Genomic DNA, 18,178 nt, shown 5'->3' with positions numbered 1-18,178 from the left:
CTACTGGGCAGACCTGGCCTACCTGGCTGAGGCCGTCACCCTGGTGGAACCATCTCACAAAAGTACAAAATGGAGTGGGAAGAGGGACTGTTGAGTGAGACAGTGAGGGGGGTTGGAATGAGGGCTGGTGATCGAGAGAGTAGGAGGCGGGGTTGGAAAGAGAGGCTAATTGAGTAATGGGGAAGGGGATTTGGGAAGAGAGACTGCTGAATGAGTGAATGAGTAGGAGAAGGGGTTGGGATTAGGAGTTATTGAGTGAGATAGTATGGGGAGAGGCACTGGGAAGGGGGGGGGCAGCTGAGTGAGACATTGCGGGGGAAGGAGCTTGGGTTGGAGGGTTGATTGAGTGAATGGGGAAGGGGGTTAATTGATATATTGTTCCCAACCTCAAGTGCATAAACATCAATAAACAAATTCATCCATCATGTTAATTGTAAAAAAAATATATAGACATATGTTTACCTGTAATGGGTAATTTTAGTTATTTACATAATGTGATCATTAGAGGGGCAGTTAAAAAGAAAGTACTGTCTGGGAGTATGCAAAAGCTGACTAATCTATGGGTACACAACCACATGGAATTAGGAAACCACTGTTTTAATGTAAATGGTCGACAGCCAAAAACATTTACATTCATGCTTTTCGTGATCTTTTATGCTGGTTGGTTCAAGATTAAAACCACATAAAAATGTGGCCGGGCATGCCCTAGGCAAAAATTGAGAGATTAACCAGTTTGGGAAGGCTCTTTAGATTGTATCATTATCTTAGCTGCCAAGGCATGTCCTAAAAGCTTTCCAACTCAAAAATGAATTTATCAAGGGACCTATTATTGTATAGGAAAAGAACTATTAAATGGGATCAGTATGTTTTGCTCTTGTTTTTTTCAGTGATTTTACAGCAGGTTAGTCACAGGGGCTGAACTTGAGACTCTACTTAATGGAAAGCAAAAGAAAGAAGCAATTATGTCCTGTTACACTGCCCAATTGTTCCGGTTTATGGAACACTTTACAATTACATTTAAACAAATTCATTTCAGCACAAATATGAAGCCCAACCCTATCAATTCAATATAAGGCACATTTGGAGAAGAACTTGCTGATTGTGGCCTAAGTAGAAACACTGCCTCACTTTTGTCCAAGTTCTTGTGTCTAAAAGACACTTACCAACAACCTGTAGTCATTTGTGTCATACTTGAACAAGCGTATTCCTGGGTTATTGGTTACACCGGTTAAAGATCGTCTTTGTGGAGTCACAGCTGGTGCAACAAATAAAGAGTTGATAGGATTCCCTGGTGAAGAACAAAGAATATGAAATAAAATAACTTAATCTTTCCAAAATGTTGCAACATTAATACTTACACTTTTAAAATATATTCCTGGAATTATCAGTATACTTAAAGCGATCTAAATCAATACAGGGGTTAAATTGGAACCCGCACTTGAAATCAAGCATGGGTATTGTGAGATACATTTAACTTGCATTATTTGATTGAAATATAGGATGCACTGTGTCCTCTGCACACTGACAGATGCCACCTCTCAAATGTGAAATCCAGTGATGATGTGTTTTCACCAATACTCTCTTCTCAGTCTTTGTGAACTGCCAGGGAAGGTGCAGGGAGCATGGGGACACAAGTCTGGCTCCAAGGAGGTGAGGCACCTAAAACAGAAACTACCAGCAGGGTGAAAACAGAAAATGTTGTAAAAACTCAGCAGATTGGAAGCATTTTGAGGAGTGAAACAGAGCTAACATTTCGAGTCATTTTGACTCTTCTTCAGAGTTAAAGAGAGGGAGAAATGTGATGGATCATTTAGTGTAGAAGAGGAAATGATGCAGCTGAAGCAGAGCAGAAGGGCAGTAATAGGTGGGAGCTCGGAGAGATTGCAACAAAAATGTGGCGGGCACGATATAGAGGAAGTGTTAATGACAGTGTGATGAGGTATAGAAGGTTCTGATAGTGGCATAAAGGTAAGATAGCAGAATGTATTAATGGGAGAACAAATGTTAGTATTCAGTGAAGCAAAGGATCAGTTCTCTTGATCTATCTGAACTGCAATGCTTCAGGAGACTCAGGTTTTCATGGCAGGTTGCTGCTGGCATCTGCAACCTGCTGGAACAAGACCTCTTTCCAGTGGATAGGTATTGCCAGTGGCCATCACTGGGAGATCACTCCCTGCAACACCACAGAGTGTCTGTCTCTCCTGAGCTAAGCTTCTCCATTCTATCTCAAGGAGAGATAGCAGAGGATCACAGGTGTTAGAGGTGGCTGGTTTGGATTGAAAGTTAGGACATTTGTAGATGCTGTAGGTGAGGTATGGGTGACAGAGGATGATGGTGAATGTGAGTGTTGGCTGTGCAGATGGAGATGTGAGGAGATGTCGGGCAAGAGCGAAGAATTAGTGGTGCTATACAGCGTGCTGTTCTGTGCTGTGAAAATGCTGGGAATGCTGGAATGTGAGGCCCTGCACCGGAAAGTGCCATGTTATTCAACGTTCTCACCTTCCTGAGGTTCTGGATCCTCGTGGTGCACTGTCTCCAGGCTCTCCTCATCCTCCTGGTTTTTTTGGTCAAGTTCACTTCATTATGGTCCCTCAGATCTCACAGCAGGAGTCAGGCAACCTTCCCAGGTCTCCTCTCCATTGCTGTGGTTGCTAAGCCTCAAAATCCCGTGCGTAATTCGATCTTTCTGAGCTCTGCCAGGGTCTCGAGAATCAGAAATCCTCTCTTTGCCAGCTCGAGCATCCTTTCTGCTGAACCAGGGAACTCAGAAGTGAGGTGCCAATACTGTGATCTGGTTGAAGAGCCACAGCAAAGCCCCCATTTGGGCACCAACACACTCTGCTCTAGCTATTGAGCAGGGCTGAAACTTTGAAAATTTTGCCCTTGATTTCTAATTTCATAAACCTTTGAATGAAGTTTGCTGATCCCACGTGCAATATGACTGAACACAATTCTATGCTCCCACAACCTGATTATCCATTTTCTGGACTTATATATGAATAGGCACATGAAGAAGTTGAGAGAGGATCAGCAGCATCCTCAGAACTATATTCCAGCAAGGAATTTATGCTTCCCTTCAAGAAGGTGAATGGAACTGGAAGGAAATTGTCGGCAACAGGAGGAAGGAACAAGAGTCTATTACCTTGATTATCCAGAAGGATCATGATGCTGTCCTTGTGCGTGTGGCCAAAAAACTGTCCAACGATGATACCACTGTATTTGCGAAATATTTGCACCAGCCTCTCATTGTCTTTCTCTCTTATTGCAGTGGTGCTCAATGAATCTGGCAGATAGCCCGGAGGAACATGTGCTATGAGATATACCTGGAAGAAAATGCATTCATTATAAGAAATTGAATCCCATTTGGCATAATGTCTTTATTTAAAACTTGTCTTCCAACTCTCCTCCTTACCTTTTACAAATCAAGTCTTTAATGAATTGTAGCTTTAAAATATTTCTGCTCCCCAATTCTCTCCCACCCTACAACAAAGAGAAGCTAACATTTGATATGATTTGTATGATTTAGTTGAAAATTGTAATATAAATTGAGTCCAATATTTTATTAATACATATGTCCAATTGGCAGAGGTTTTCATTAGATAAACTGTTTCTTTTATTTATGATAGCCTGGGATTCAAGTAGAAGTCCTCCCAATATCCAGCTTTAACTTCAGTGGAACCTGCAAGAAACAGCATAAACAGCTAACAATAGACCTGGATCTTGTGCTCACTATAGCAAAGGGCACCAAGAGCTTTGCCACTACTGAGGACTGCAATGACACCACAACTGATGGGGAGCCCTGTGACATTTGAACCCAGACACTGTGGTGCCCCTGAATGGGATACAGAGGAGCTCACTGTGACAGTTCCACTGGAAGCTGTCAGTCAGATGGTTGGGCTGATTACCCAGAACATGCAACAGTGTTTAGGTTTTTTTAAGGTCCGCTCCCTGGTACAAAGCTGAGAAACGCATTACAAGAAAAACCAGGAGTGTGAAAACAGTCCCAATCTTCCAGATTTACCCAGTGATTGCTCCTCTTTGCACCACTCACCCCTCGATATGGTGTGTGCAGGGGGGAGGGGAGGTGTGTGACAGGGGAAGGAACACATGGGGGGAAGGTGCACATGAGAGGAGGTGTGCATGGGGGAGTGGCGTGCATAGTTGGAGTGCATATGGAAGAGATGCATAGGGGTATATGCGCATGGGGGGCAGGTGTGTACACTGACTTAAGAACAGCTGCTTCCCTGCTGCCATCAGACTTTTGAATGGATCCACCTTATATTAAGTTGATCTTTCTCTACACCCTATCCGTGACTGTAACACTATATTCTACACTCTCTACTTTACTACTACCCTATGTACTCTATGAATGGTATGCTTTGTCTGTATAGCGTGCAAGATTGAGCGCGATTCTCCCAAAACAATTCTGAGTGCTGAAATTGTATGAAAACTGGAGTAACTCCCGCCAATTTGTTACCGTGATTTTCAGAATGAATTTCCCACACCCTGAGCACTGCACAGTGCCCTAGTGTGATTCACTCTGAAAATCAGGGGGCGGGCCTATTGCCGCTTGGTGCCCCTTGGGCACTGCCAGGCTGGCACTGCCCAAGGGGCACCCACTTACCACTGATCTATTGGCGGGGCCTCCATGGCCTCTCCTTCCTCCAGCAGGGTTGGCCGCCTGTTCTCCATTAGTGGGCAGCAGCTGTAAACTCCACTGGAGAGAACCACTCCTGGCCAGAGGTGGGGTGGGTGGGGGGTGGGGGGTGGGGGGGACGGGGGGGTGGGGGGGGGGGCGTGGGGTGGGGGGGGGGGGGACTACTTGCGGGCCCGGAGATTTCAGTCCCGGGTCTGCTAATAACATTGAAATGGCTATTTTAATATTTTAATCAGCTCCGTCCCGATTTCCGGTGAGGAGCTGAATACTCTAAAGATCATGGAACGGGAGACATGCGGAGGATGTGGCGCTCAGTGGGGAGCCTGCTAAACAGCCTCTGATGATGTCTCTCAGCCTGCTAGAGCAGCACAGCGGGCTGGGAGAATCACCCCCAATACTTTCACTGTATCCGAATGCATGTGACAATAATAAATCAAATCAAATCAAACTGGAGAAGGCGTGTGCAATGGGGGAGGTGCGTGCAGTGGGAGCGGTGTGTGTATTGGGGGAGGTGTGTGCATTGAGGGAAGTGTGTGCAGTGGGAGTGGTGTATGCAGTGGGGAGGTGTGTGCAGTGGGGGAGCTCTGTGCATTGGGGGAGATGTGTGCATTGTGGGAGGTATGTGCAGTGGGGAGGTGTATGCAGTGGGGGAGCTGTGTGCATTGGGGCAAGTGTTTGCAGTGGGAGTAGTGTGTGCAGTGGAAGTGGTGTATGCAGTGGGGAGCTGCATGCATTGGGGGAAGTGTGTGCAGTGGGGAAGCTGTGCGCAATAGGAGAGGTGTGTGTGCAGTGGGAGTGGTGTATGCAGTGGGGAGGTGTGTGCAGTGGGGGAGCTGTGTACATTGGGGAGGTGTGTGCAGTGGGGAGATATGTGCAGTTGGAGTGGTGTGTGCAGTTGGAGTGGTGTGTGCTTTGGGGGCGGTGTGTGCACTTGGGGAGGTATGTAAAGTGGGGGAAAAAGCTATATAGCTAACAAAGGCGTGAATGAGGGATTGAGCGGCAGTTGAGCTGAGACTGCACTCCCCACTGCATACACCACTCCCACTGCACAATGATAGATTGGTGAAAATAAACAGTCCTAGTGACAGTGAAGACAAGTGGGTGGAAACTCAATTTGAGATGAATATTACACAAAGGTTGCGAACAGTTTGCAAATATAATTTTTTTTAAGGTTTATTTATTATTCACACGTAGGCTTACATGAGCACTGCAATAAAGTGAAAATCCCCTCGTTGCCACACTCCAGTGCCTGTTCAGATACACTGAGTGGGAATTTAGCATGGCCAATCCATCTAACCAACACATTTATCAGACTGTGGGAGGAAACCAAAGCAGCCGGCGGAAACCCACACAGACACAGGGAAAACAGGCAGATTCCACACAGACAGTGACCCAGCCAGGAATTGAACCTGGGACCCTGGTGCTGTGAGGCAGCAGTGCTAACCACTGTGCCACAATGCCATCCATTTTGCAATAACCATTTGCTCGAGATGATGTGAAATACAACATTCTATCCAGCAATTCAGTTTTCATTCAGTGCCTATGGTCTCTATCACTTCCCAGAGTGATAAAAATCTACATCTATATTTCTTTTTTATGCTCCTGAAAACAAGTCCTCTTCAGGCTCACGCTGATCTGATTAGTTCCTCTGCAAGAATGATTGCATTTTTGTTTTTGTCTGCCTTCATATTTTCAAGAAAAGTATCTATTTAGCCTGTAAGGTGTCAGTGAATTGCAATCTTTAACATACTTCACAAATATTACAAGCTTCCCACATTTCATTACTGTTATTCAAAAAAGGCATTATTCTGTATATTCGATTTTAAAAAAACAAAAACCCGTGAATAAATTGTGGAAATTTACAAAACAAAATATAGGAATGCAGTGTTTTTGGAAAGTTTATTTCTCTCATGCTGTGGAACATCTTGTGTTGTGACTCATTCCTAAGGCAAAAGAAATGAACGGAAACTCACACATGAAGGCCATGTCTTATAGACACAATAGGGGAAATCATGTAGACTCCCCAGTTGTAAAGCTTTCTTAGAAAAATATATACTGGCTTTATTTTCCCACTAAATCAGTGGCATGTGGGCACATTCAAATGTAAAAAAATACTGTTACAAGCTTAATTTGTAACTTTTAATGTGCTGACAAATCTCATATTTGTATATCTTATTGTGTCCTCAGGCCATTCCAAAGTAGCATATAAATAACGGATTTGAAGGGTTGATACTCGGTAGGATTTACCGTGTAATCCGCTACACGGTGGCACAGTGGTTAGCACAGCTGCCTCACAGCGCCAGGGACCCGGATTGATTTCTGGCCTCGGGTCACTGTCTGTGCAGAGTTTGCACGTTCTCCCTATATCTGCGTGGGTTTGCTCCGAGTGCTCCAGTTTCTTCCCATAGTCCAAAGATGTGCGGGTTAGGTTGATTGGCCATGCTAAATTGCCCCTTAATGTCAGGGGATTAGTAGGGTTAATATGTGGGGTTACAGGAATAGGGCCTCGATGGGATTGTGGTTGGTGCAGACTCGATGGGCCGAATGGCCTTCTTCTGCACTGTAGGGATTCTATTTTTGCGAGGGGCGAGAGGCAGCCCATCATTGGCCAGCAACAGGGTCTTTTAGTCCTGCTGTTGTCAGTGGGGTTTTCCGTTGAATGCATTCCTCACTGCTGCGGAATATCCTGCTGGGAACGGCCGGGAAGTTCCAGTCACTGATCTTATGATTAAAGTCATTCACATTAATCTCAACGAATAGATAGGATCTCACTTAAAGTCTCATTTGAAAGGCAGAACCTCCAACGCTGAAAGGAAATGTTAATAAATTAATATTTACTAAGAAAACAGAAAGGAGAATTGCCACGTTGTGAGTATATTTATGCCTCCAATATAAAATCTGCTCCTACTAGTTTAAATTCATATCTTTTTTGAAAGATGGTTAAACAGATTTACCTTCTCTTTGTTTTGTTGAGCTTTCTTCAATGTATCTTCAAGCCAGACAAACTGCCCTGCAGGGTCTGGGATTCCCTCAGTCACTGCATTGGGACCATAGTACAAGTTTGTGTTTAAGCTGATTATCCTGAGAGTTTGCTGGGTAACATTACAATTAAAGGCTTGGGTGTAGAATCCACCTGTAGAAAGAAGAAAGCAAACTCAGGAATGTAACAAAATAACTTAGTTAACAAAAAAACTCCAGAAAACTAAATGAATTGACAGAGGGAGCTACTCATAGAATCTACAGTGCAGAAGGAGACCATTTGGCCCATCGAGCCTGCACCGACAACAATCCCACCCAGGTCCCATCCCCATAACCCCACATATTTACCCTCCTAATCCCCCTGACAATAAAGGACAATTTAGCATGGCCAATCAATCTAACTCACACATCTTTGGACTGTGGGAGGAAACCAGAGCACCCGGAGGAAACCCTCATAGACAATGTGCAAACTCCACACAGACAGTCATCCAAGGTCAGAATTGAACCCGGGGTCTCTGGCGCTGTGAGGCAGCAATGCTAACTACTGTGCCACCGTACCACCCCTTATTGATTTTAATAGAAAGATTGTTTCTAAAAGAAAGAAACCTCACTATAGCTTGACTTTGAACACAACATAAAAATGGTAGGGTAGAATAATATCATTCTGATTTTGACTAAATTAATTCAGAATGGAGAATTATTGTGCACCAGGAAACAAACTGGAGGAATTGGAAGAAAGATTACATGCAGATACAATTAATTTTGAAATATTTCCCCTTCACTTCTTCGACACTGTTTCTAAAAGATATATGGGTTAGGTGGATTGGTCATGCTAAATTGACCCTAGAGTCATGGTGTTACATGAATAGGGCCTGAGTGAGATTGTGGTTGGTGCAGACTCGATGGGCTGAATGGCCTCCTTCTGCACTGTCGGGATTTTATAAAGTCAAATCAACAGCCCGATTCTCCCAAATGAAATCTAGGTGCTGCCACCAGCGGGAAATTCAGTACAGTTCCTGCTGGCACTGGCAACGCTACCTTGGTGGGATTCAATGACTTTAAAACTAAAAAAATGCTCCCATGTGAATCACGCTAGGCCAACATTGCCAGCCATGTGAGGCTCCCAAATCAGTGATCAGCTGTTCAGCTGACACTCAGGAACACTTCCTGCTTTTCCTTCTCTCAGAATAACTGAAGGAAGAATAATCCAGTCTCACAATGCAAGAAGAATTTCATGTTGGATCTTTTATGAGACCAATCTACAGTCTCTACTGCATCAAGAACTTATTAAAAAAATCACTGAAGCCTGTAACTGAACTGCTCCCCAAAAAATTAGTTAATCTCAAGACTAAGTAGATGTTGCACGCAATGTCCAGCTAAAATATGTGAAAAACTGATCCAAACCTTCAGTTTTCCCCATGATAACTGCAAAGCAGTGCTAACCACTGTGCTACCGTGCCGCCCCATAGATAGGATGCAAAGCTGGGCTGAAAATTGGCAGATGGAGTTTAACCCTGATAAATGTGAGGTGATTCATTTTGGTAGGACAAATTTAAATGTGGACTACAGGGTCAGAGGTAGGGTTCTGAAGACTGTGGAGGAACAGAGAGATCTTGGGGTCCATATCCACAGATCTCTGAAGGTTGCCATTCAAGTGGATAGAGCTGTGAAGAAGGCCCATAGTGTGTTAGCTTTTATTAACAGGGGATTGGAGTTTAAGAGCCGTGGGGTTATGCTGCAATTGTACAGGACCTTGGTGAGACCACATTTGGAATATTGTGTGCAGTTCTGGTCACCTCACTATAAGAAGGATGTGGAAGCGCTGGAAAGAGTGCAAAGGAGATTTACCAGGATGCTGCCTGGTTTGGAGGGTAGGTCTTATGAGGAAAGGTGAGGGAGCTCGGGCTGTTCTCTCTGGAGCGGAGGAGGTTGAGGGGAGACTTAATAAAATGATGAAGGGGATAGATAGAATGAACGTTCAGAGACTATTTCCTCGGGTGGATGGAGCTATTACAAGGGGGCATAACTAAAGGGTTCATGGTGGGAGATATAGGAAGGATGTCCAAGGTAGGTTCTTTACTCAGAGAGTGATTGGGATGTGGAATGGACTGCCTGCAGTGATAGTGGAGTCAGACACTTTAGGAAAATTTAAGCGGTTATTGGATAGGCACATGGAGCAAACCAGGATGATGGGGAGTGGGATAGCTTGATCTTGGTTTCAGATAAAGCTCGGCACAACATCGTGGGCCGAAGGGCCTGTTCTGTGCTGTACTGTTCTATGTTCTATGTTCTATGTTCTATCTCATACAGACCCATGTTAACAGAATGAGAGGGAGTTCTGAAATTGTACCTAGGACAGGAGCATCAGGGTGGGTCTTGAGCTTGTATATAATAAAGCAGAGAGATGAATTAGCACATATAAAGCCTCACAAGCTTCCAATCTCATCTAATCATTGAAACATTCTTCACACAGGGAGGGAGAGTCACCCCAAAACTAGCCCTTGCATATCTCCTAATGACCAACTATCCACCATTTCACTCACAGCTTCTTATCGCTAACAAGAACTCACATTCATTCTAGTACCATTAGACAAATTAGCTCCACAGTAAGGAAGAAATATATTGCACAGCAAGTGACAATGAGCTGGAACTTGCTGCTATTTGGATGGGCACTTGGGGGAAGTAACCTTTCAGGGCGACGGGGGAGAGCAGAGGAATGGTACTGACTAGATTGTTGTACAGGGAACTGCATGAAATCCATGCATTCAATTGGGTGGATTTTTCCAGCCGCGCTTGCCCCAAGGCTGGAAATTCCTGCCCGAGGTAAGTGGATCTTTGCATAGTCCACCAGATTTTCTGTCCTGCCCACAATACCCGTGGTGGGCAGGATGGGAAAATTCCGTCCTCTGTATCATAATGACTCTATGTCACTTTAATTAGATGCTTCTTCAAGGATACAGACAAATTAGGAGCAGGAGTAGGCCATTCAGCCCTTCTAGCCTGCTCTGACATTCAATAAGATTAATGGTTGATCTGATTTCAACATCATTTCCATGTTCCTGTCCACACTTGATAACCTTTCACTCACTTCGATTATCGAGATTCGGTTTACCGCCGCCTTAAAAATATTCAAGAACTCTGCCTCCACCCCCTTTTGAGGAAGAGAGGTTCAAAGACTTATGACCCTCGCAATGAAATAATTCTCCTCATTTCTGCCTGAAATAGGTGACCCTTTGTGTTTTGAAACAGCGGCCCCTGTACTAGATTGTCCCAGAAGAGGAAACATCCTCTCCATATCCACCCTGTCAAGACCACTGAGGGTATGATCAAGTTACTTTTGGCAAGACACTTTGTAGAAGAAAATACACACTGTTGACTTCAAAAAGCATTTTTAAATGGCATTTTACAGTTAAATGTGATTTCCCCTTTCATCTAAAACCACAATCCAAGCAACTAGGATCAAATTTTAACCTTTTTGCAAGGTCCTACGTGCATCGCCAGTCAACCATTGTTCCCACATGTCAGCTGCTGCATTGTAGACATCACTTGCATTAACAGGAAGCTGGTCCTATCAAAAGAAGGAAAACAAACACATTTATCTTTTTTTTAAAAAATACTACATCAAGAAGTACTTTGAATGTAAATATTATTGGGGTTTTTATTTTATTTTCTCTTCTATTCCTCAGCTCTTCTGCTGAAAATGCCACCTTTGCTGGGATATAGTTTTGTCAAGTTACTTTCGGCAAGACATTGTGAAGACGAAAGTAAAGATAGGTAACTTTAGAAGATATTCTTCATGAGTTATATGGACAGCATCACAGTCAAGACCATTTTCAAAAAATATTCAGACATCTGTGTTTTCAGCAGGAGTCATAGACTGGAAATCAAGGCGGAAACTCCAAATAGTATTTATTACAACCTGTTTGTCTATGCCAATTATAGCATTCCAACCCCTCTTCCAATTAGGACAAGCCAGGATTACTCACTGAAGCACAAATTACTTAAACCTGGTACTTACTGTCTGTGCTGGAGGGATCTTCAAGAATGATGGTCTGTGTTTAGAGAGTCACCATGCTTCTCGGTCTCTTGGCTAAGACCCAGCATCAGATCAAGCCCAAGATGGGATGCAATGCCTTATCCTCTCAGCTTGTTTATCTCTCTTGTGGGGACCATCAATTGATTCAATTGGATTTTGAATTTCATTTTTGGAGCAAGCAAGAATGTGATATTCAAATCAATTATCCATCAGTGGAGCCAATACCATTGTGATTCAAAGCAATAGTTCCAAGCAGAATTGTCTTCTGATACTCTAAAAAGTAAATTGTTCTTATCAGTTGACTAACCTGCTTATCTACTCAAGAGATGATAGAATCAAGGAATGGAAGACACCTCTGTTTCAAAGCTCCAGTTTTAGCATCAACCATAATCAGCTCACATATAATACTGAAAATAACAGAACGCTCCCTCAACTTTAACCAATAATGTGGCTGAATCCTCAAACTCCGAACCAATTGCAAAGAATGAGAGAGATGTAAACCGAATATTCAAAATTGGAGGCTAGTGCCTGACTTAGAGTCATAGAGGTTGACAGCATGAAAACAGGCCCTTCGGCCCAATTTGTCCATGCCTTTTTTTAACCACTAAGCTAGTACCAATTGCTCGTGTTTGACCCATATCCCTTTATACCCATCTTACCCATGTAACTGTCTAAATGTTTTTTAAAAAACAAAATTGTACCCGCCTCTACTACTACCTCTGGCAGCTTGTTCCAGACACTCACCACCCTGTGTGTAGAAAAATTGCCCCTCTGGACCCTTTTGTACCTCTCCCATCTCACCTTAAACCTATGCCCTCTAGTTTTAGACTCCCTTACCTTTGGGAAAAGATGCTGACTATCTACTTTATCTATTCCCCTCATTATTTTATAGACCACTACAAGATCACCCCTAAGCCTCCTACGCTCCAGGGAAAAAAGTAAATCCAGCCTCTCCTTATAACTCAAACCATCAAGTCCCGGTAGCATCCTAGTAAATCTTTTCTGCACTCTTTCTAGTTTATTCCAAGTGTGGCCTTACCAATGTCTTGTACAATTTCAACAATACGTCCCAACACCTAGATTCAATGTTCTGACCAATGAAACCAAGCGTGCCAAAAGCCTTCTTCACTACCCTGTCCACCTGTGACTTCACTTTCAAGAGGCTATGAAACTAGATCTCTTTGTTCTATAACCTTCCCCAATGCCCTACCATTAACTGACTAAGTCCTGCCCTAGTTCGATCTACCAAAATGCATCACCTCGCATTTATCTAAATTAAACTCCATCTACCATTCATCTGCCCACTGGCCCAATTGATCAAGATCCCATTGCAATCATAGATAACCTTCTTCACTGTCCACTATGCCACCAATCTTGGTGTCATCTCCAAACTTACTGACCATGCCTCATCCAAATCATTAATATAAATGACTAATAACAGTGGACCCAGCACCGATCCCTGAGCCACACCGCTGGTCACAGGCCTCCAGTTTAAAAAACAACCCTCTACAACCACCATCTGTCTTTTATCATCAAGCCAATTTTGTATCCATTTAGCTACCTCATCCTGGATCCCATGAGATTTAACCTTATGCAACAAGCTACCATGCAGTACACTGTCAAAGGCTTTGCTAAAGTCCATGTAGACAACGTCTGACTGCATTGCCCTCATCAACCTTCTTGGTTATCAGTTCAAAAACTCAATAAAATGCGTGAGACATGATTTTCCATTCACAAAGCCATGCTGACTGTCCCTAATCAGTCCTTGCCTCTCTAAATGCTTGTAGATCCTGTCTCGCAGAATACCTTCTAATAACTTAGCCACTACAGAAGTTAGGCCTGCAGTTCCCAGGCTTTTCCTTGCAGCCCTTCTTAAACAGACTTTGTAGCACTTGTGGTTTTGTTTCAATAGTTCATTTCAATCGCCAGAAAAGTGAAAGCATGGTGAATCAGACACACCCACCGCTTTGACCAATTTCTTCATTAACACTGATGTGGAGATGCTGGCGTTGGACTGGAGTGGACACAATAAGAAGTCTCACAACACAAGGTTAAAAGTCCAACAGGTTCATTTGGAATCACGAGCTTTCGGAGCGCTGCTCCTTCTTCAGGTGACTGGACATGTGTCTGTGAACCCAACTCTCCACTCACCTGAGGAAGGGGCAGTGCTCCAAAAGCTCGTGTTTCCAAATAAACCTCTTGGACTTTTAACCTGGTGTTGTGAGACTTCTTACTGTGTTCATTTAAACTGCTGTTGGTCTAAGGTTTTCACTATAAGTATTACCCTCCAATGTTAACAATATTGAACAATACTTGTTGGGAGAGAAGTTGGAACACTCGCTATATTTGGCTTTTTTCTTTTTCAAAAACATGCTAATTTTTACTCTTTTTGATTTTTACAACAAATGTGTAATTATCGTCCTTTAAAACTGGTAATGATGAATTCAAAATGACTTGCTCAGTAATCTCAGTTGTGAATTTTGTTATTTGGTATTAAAAACAAATCAAACAAAGACATTATTTTCCATTCTTATGGATCTGTTTGTGATTTATATAAACGATCTGGAAGAAGGTGTAACTGGGGTGATCAGTAAGTTTGCGGACGACACGAAAATGGCTGGACTTGCAGATAGTGAGGAACATTGTCAGAGGCTACAGAAGGATATAGATAGGCTGGAAATTTGGGCAAAGAAATGGCAGATGGAGTTCAATCCAAATGAATGCGAAGTGATGCATTTTGGTAGAACTAACGTAGGGGAGAGCTATACGATAAATGGCAGAACCATAAAGGTGTAGATACGCAGAGGGACCTGGGTGTGCAAGTCCACAGATCCTTGAAGGTGACGTCACAGGTGGAGAAGGTAGTGAATAAAGCATATGGCATGCTTGCCTTTATAGGACGGGGCATAGAGTATAAAAGTTGGGGTCTGATGTTGCAGTTGTATAGAACATTGGTTCGGCCGCATTTGGAATACTGCGTCCAGTTCTGGTCGCCACACTACCAGAAGGACATGGAGGCTTTGGAGAGAGTGCAGAGGAGGTTTACCAGGATGTTGCCTGGTATGGAGGGGCTTAGTTATGAGGAGAGATTGGGTAAACTGGGGTTGTTCTCACTGGAAAGACGGAGGATGAGGGGTGACCTAATAGAGGTGTATAAAATTATGAAAGGCATTGATAGGGTGAACGGTGGGAAGCTTTTTCCCAGGTCGGTGGTTACATTCACGAGGGGTCATAGGTTCAAGGTGAAGAGGGGGAGGTTTAACACGGATATCAGAGGGACATATTTTACACAGAGGATGGTGGGGGCCTGGAATGCGCTGCCAGGCAAGGTGGTGGAGGCAGACACACTGGGAACGTTTAAGACTTATCTAGATAGCCACATGAACGGAGTGGGAATGGAGGGATACAAAGAATGGTCTAGTTTCGACCGGGGAGCGGCGCGGGCTTGGAGGGCCGAAGGGCCTGTTCCTGTGCTGTATTGTTCTTTGTTTCTTTGCTTCTTTTACAGATTCTTTTTAAACAGCACCAATAAATTTAAACACCTGGTGAAGCTGGTCAAGATTATACATTTATTTTTAGACTATATAGCTGTTAGAGCTTGTAGAATTTCTCTCTTGTGAATATAAATACAAGTACATAACATACGTGTCAAGTATCTGTTATCTGTTTTGCTAAGCATTATGTTATCCTATATATTCTGCTATGTTTCTTTCAATCCAAAGGCAAACTAAGTTACTACCTGTGGCCAATAGTCATGGTTTCCCAATGTAGGAAAAACCTGTAGATCTTTGAAGTATTCCCGGATAGTTTGCGTCATATTATGGAGAATGTCAATCACAACTTTTGTAGAAAGCTTTGGAACTGGTACATGGGGAGGACTATCTCTACAATCACAAAAAGAAATCAAAAGCAACAATGATGTGAATGGTCGCAGGACTCAATATTTTGATAACAACCTACAACAAAGGCTGAGATGTTATATTCTTATCCTTAGACATTTATAGGGTCGATTTATAATATATTGAAAATACTGAGTGGGTCAGAACATTCCATTCCAAAATGTCTCATGAATTCAGGCACTATAAAGGTTAAATGGTGGAGTTTATTTTCCAAAGTAATTAACTGCTCCTCCTGCAAAGTAAATTCAGCTTTGTCTCAATGGTACCACTCCCACTCCTGTATCAGAGGGTCTTGGGTTCCAGTATCACTGGAAAGACTTGACCAGCTAACACTTCAGTGGAGTATCAAATGAGCCAGCACTGCTGAAGATGTCAGCTTTGAGAAGAGATGGTAGTAAACAGGCACTCCGACTTCTCTCGCGAATGAACATAAAAGATCGCATGGCGTGCATCAATGAAGAGAAGTTACTCTTGGTGGCCTGGCCAATGTTTATCCCTCAATCAACATCACTAAATCTGGTCATTATCTTATTGTGGAGTATGGAACCTTGTATGCACAGATTGGCTGCCACATTTCTTTCATTACAATGGTTATTATAGTACCAGGGTATCCTGATGTTGTTGGGTGCTATATAAGTAGCACCCTACAACATCAGGATATGCCATGGGGTCCTTGATTATGCCAGTATAACCAAGGACCCCATGTACCCCGGACATACTCTCTTCCACCTTCTTCTATCGGGAAAAAGCTACAAAAGTCTGAGGTCACGAACCAATTGACTCAAGAACAACTTCTTCCCTGTTGTCATCAGACTTTTGAATGGACCTACCTTATATAAAGTTGATCTTTCTCTGCACCCTAGCTATGACTGTAACACTACATTCTGCACTCTCTCCTTTCCTTCCCTATGAACGGTATGCTTTGTCTGTGTAGCGTGCAAGAAACAATACTTGTCATTGTATACTAATACATGTGACAATAATAAATCAAATCAAACAAAAATCAAAAATTGCAAGTCCATTTATTTTTTGAACGTTATTTGAATAGCTATGTTTTTACTGGGGATTTACACAGTGAGGGAATCCATAGCAGTTTGGTAAAACAAGTGTTTTTAGCATGCCTGCAGTTGCAGAGTCCATCCACTGGGTTGTGATATATTGTGGGAAAGGCCATCATTGTTTTAAGTCCGCAAAATGCAAGTCATTCTTTAACATGTGCAAAGTCTAAGTAGGTTACCATATATATTTGATTCTATTTTTGTCATATGGACAGCTCATTGATCAACCAGTCCCCAACTTTGTTTTCGTTGACTGCCAATTCCCTTCATGCCACCACTCCTACATGTGGCATGACTAGATTCTGCTCCTGACATTATTGGCCTTTCTCCTCCATCCTTCTGCTTTGCTCTCTTCCAAATGAATGGTTTGGCTTTAATATATATTGTGCCCTAGTATTTAAGAAGCCATCTCTGATGTGTTCAATTCTAAACAAAGAATCATTTTGTGGAGCTGGGAGGGGTGACCTTGCATCAGTGGAAACCATCTTATCCATCTGAACAGTAGAATGGTCCACAGAATGCTCTTCTCCCACTCCACCCCTAGCAGCAACATCAGCTATGGGCCAAATCAGACTCAATGATCGTTAAGCCTGGCTGAGCATCTCTCCCTCACCCATGTCTTCCACCTCCATTAAATTGTAACACCTAGTGAGGAAAAGTCAAGTCAGCAAAATTTTCCTCCTACCCATGAAGAGGAAAATATGACCGTCTGAATAATTCATCAAATTTCATTCAATTGTCCAACAAGATTAATTTCTTTGCTGTTATCACCCTTTCACCTGGGTTCAATTTGCCATCCACTCTTGATCTGAACACTGCATTTGATATCAGCTTTGGATGAGTAACACCATGGGTGATTAACTAATAGACTTTAAAGGTAAAGGTCCATGACATTTCAACAGGACCATTCAGCCAAACTAGTATATGTTGGTTATCCTCCACAAGAGCAGCCTTAAACCATGTTCTTTCAACCACTGATCTATTTTAAATATTGACATGGTTCCTGCTTAAACCTCCAATTCCAGTAACACGCTCATGGCATTCATTAAAAAAATGCTCCTGTCCTCTATCTAACTCTTGCCTTTGCTGTTACAAACATGCTAACTATATTAAAATATCTTCAATTACTGGAGAGGGTTAATTTCTATCTGCACCTTGTCCCAGACCTTCAGAATTTTCAACCATTCCTATCAAATTAAACCACAATCTCCTTTACCAACAGCCTGAATTTCACTATACAAGGCAGCATGCTAGTGACTCTGCTCTGGATCCTTCTGATTGCCTTAACATCTTGCCTATCGGTGGAGCCAATAACAGTACTCCAATGGCAGTCCTACTATGTTTTTAAACAAAGCTTCACTACTACATGATTACATTTATTTCTGGTGCCAGAATGGAATCTACACTACATCCATTTACATACTTCCAACTACTCTTGTGAAATTGCCCTTAACACCTACTCCACTCTGCTGCCCTTCTGTTTTTAATACAACTTTCTAATTCCTGCACTTTTTTTTATTTGTTCCTGGGCTGTGGGCAGCAATAGCTA

At 42.9% G+C, this 18,178-nt stretch overlaps 1 protein-coding gene across 1 annotated transcript in view; it reads right to left on the bottom strand.

The window, feature by feature from the left end:
• Window positions 1–18,178, bottom strand: part of smpdl3a (sphingomyelin phosphodiesterase acid like 3A) — a 36,288-nt gene that overhangs the window by 3,846 nt on the left and 14,264 nt on the right. Inside the window, exons 3-7 of the mRNA XM_078212747.1 lie at window positions 15,412–15,556; window positions 11,108–11,204; window positions 7,612–7,790; window positions 3,143–3,323; window positions 1,164–1,288 (exon numbers count right to left, since the gene is read on the bottom strand). Coding sequence (XP_078068873.1) covers window positions 1,164–1,288; window positions 3,143–3,323; window positions 7,612–7,790; window positions 11,108–11,204; window positions 15,412–15,556 — 727 coding nt within the window. The remainder of the gene's footprint in view (window positions 1–1,163; window positions 1,289–3,142; window positions 3,324–7,611; window positions 7,791–11,107; window positions 11,205–15,411; window positions 15,557–18,178) is intronic.

Source organism: Mustelus asterias, chromosome 5 (genome assembly GCF_964213995.1).
Source record: "Mustelus asterias chromosome 5, sMusAst1.hap1.1, whole genome shotgun sequence".
Classification (NCBI taxonomy): Eukaryota; Metazoa; Chordata; class Chondrichthyes; order Carcharhiniformes; family Triakidae; genus Mustelus; species Mustelus asterias.
The sequence above is the reverse complement of the archived record's forward strand: the minus strand, read 5'-3'. Positions and strand labels throughout refer to the sequence as shown.